General features: G+C 46.2%; 1 protein-coding gene across 1 annotated transcript in view; it reads left to right on the plus strand.

The window, feature by feature from the left end:
- Positions 1-730: 730 nt before the first annotated feature.
- The window catches only part of T265_00585 (hypothetical protein), a gene marked incomplete at both ends in the record, with an annotated part of 7,609 nt that continues 6,576 nt past the window's right edge, over positions 731-1,763 (plus strand). The window contains one exon of the mRNA XM_009164413.1: positions 731-966. Coding sequence (XP_009162677.1) covers positions 731-966 — 236 coding nt within the window. The remainder of the gene's footprint in view (positions 967-1,763) is intronic.

The raw sequence follows: 1,763 nt of genomic DNA on the forward strand, positions 1-1,763 counted from the left end.
ATCAACTTGCCGCTTGTGAGACTCCTTCACAGACGTTGCCAGACGAACCGCACAGAGGCGACTATCAACAGGTATCCAGTCAAGTAAAGATACTTCCGCCCGGTGACTTAAGACGATACTAAACCCTGCCTATCCCGCTGCAGCAGCCTCTGGATCACGAGAGGTGCGTAGCCGGAAGCGGTTGGAGACTGATGGGACGGTTAGATCAATCACTGTGCCTGCATCTTGAATCTTTGTTTCTGAGACACAGCACACATCAATGCCAAGTGAGTTTAGCGTGAGATCAAGAGCAGCCTGTTGCCCTGCTTGCTGCAGCGTGCGGACATTGAAGGCGGCCAGATAGACTGGGAGTCAAGGCTTGAAGATTGATTTCGAGATACCTGAAAATGTCGGTACCATGTGACGAGCAGATGTTGCAGGCAAAATTAATTCAAGACGAACGCAGTCATCAGTCTTAAGTGCTGAAACTACATGGGGAGAGCTATTGTTAGAGTGAGGAGAAGAGGAAGAAAAAGTAGGTGAAAGAGAAAGATGCGAGGCACCAGCAGTTTTCTGTTGGCTGTTTGCAGCGAGTAAGGAGACACGGCTGATGGCACCACGCAACGGAAGATGTGGAATGAGTTCATTTGTATATGTGCAATTCATGGTTGTACGTGGGCTGGGATAGTGCCAGGGCGCCCACACCTAGACAGAAGGACGATCAGGCCCTAGCCTTAAAAGCCTGGCCGCAATGCAGCGCTGTTTGGCGGAATTGCGAAAACATTACCATTTTTACGGAACACATGTTACAACCTCCAATCCGGAGGACCAGGGGGCGTTGCTCGTCAGACCTCTAACCATTGACCACCCTCGTAGGAGACACTGCGAGTGCCGCACGGACACCACCAATATAGCTCAATGGGTTGTCGATGTACACAAACCGTCCCACCATAGTATGGTCCAGTCTCTTCTTGACGGGCCACTTACGTCTGTATTGTCAAAACTAAGCTATGACCTTAAATTCGTCAATCTCATTGGTCAAACATCGAGACGAATCAAGCATTCTGATTCTGTAGACCTGTCCATTACTCGTGAAAGGGTTACTTGTCACATTTTCTGGACAAACTGCTGAAGTTTAGCCAGCCCAGAAAAGCGCAAACCTGGAGTGGGGTCACACATTCTAAAAGTTATAGTTATTCCTCACCAGATTATGGGAGGACCGAATTCGTGTTCCTCTTTTCCTGGAGCTAATTAGCAGTACCCTCCTTGGTATGCTTGGACTTGCATATGATTCTTTATGAGGAACTCCTCTTTCCTGGAGCTAATTAGCAGTATCCTCCTTGGTATGCTTGGACTTGCATATGATTCTTTATGATTGTTTACTTTATACTTTACTTTATACTTCCTTATACTCTAAACTCTAATCCCAGGAGAGGCTGAGGCCTTGGTTTTTCATTCAACTGTTCCTTTCCTTTGTGGATGCTTTTAGCTTCTTAGCCCAGAACAGCACGTTTTGACCAAAACAAAACCAGATTTGCGTAGATCTTTTTTAATTCAACACCATATCTTACCGAAACGGCCGAATGGTAATATTTTACACAGAATCTCCAAAATATGTAGATAATATCACCGATTCAAGAGCCCATAACTTTGCAGAATTCGGTCCCCACTCGACAAATCTCATTAGCTGAGGAAAGAGATGGCATCAGACATCTGCTTCACTTGTTGCTTCATGCAGTTGGCATATTAGTGAAAGGGTTTCGCCATGCACAACTCTAACTCAG

Source organism: Opisthorchis viverrini (genome assembly GCF_000715545.1).
Source record: "Opisthorchis viverrini unplaced genomic scaffold opera_v5_6, whole genome shotgun sequence".
Classification (NCBI taxonomy): domain Eukaryota; kingdom Metazoa; phylum Platyhelminthes; class Trematoda; order Opisthorchiida; family Opisthorchiidae; genus Opisthorchis; species Opisthorchis viverrini.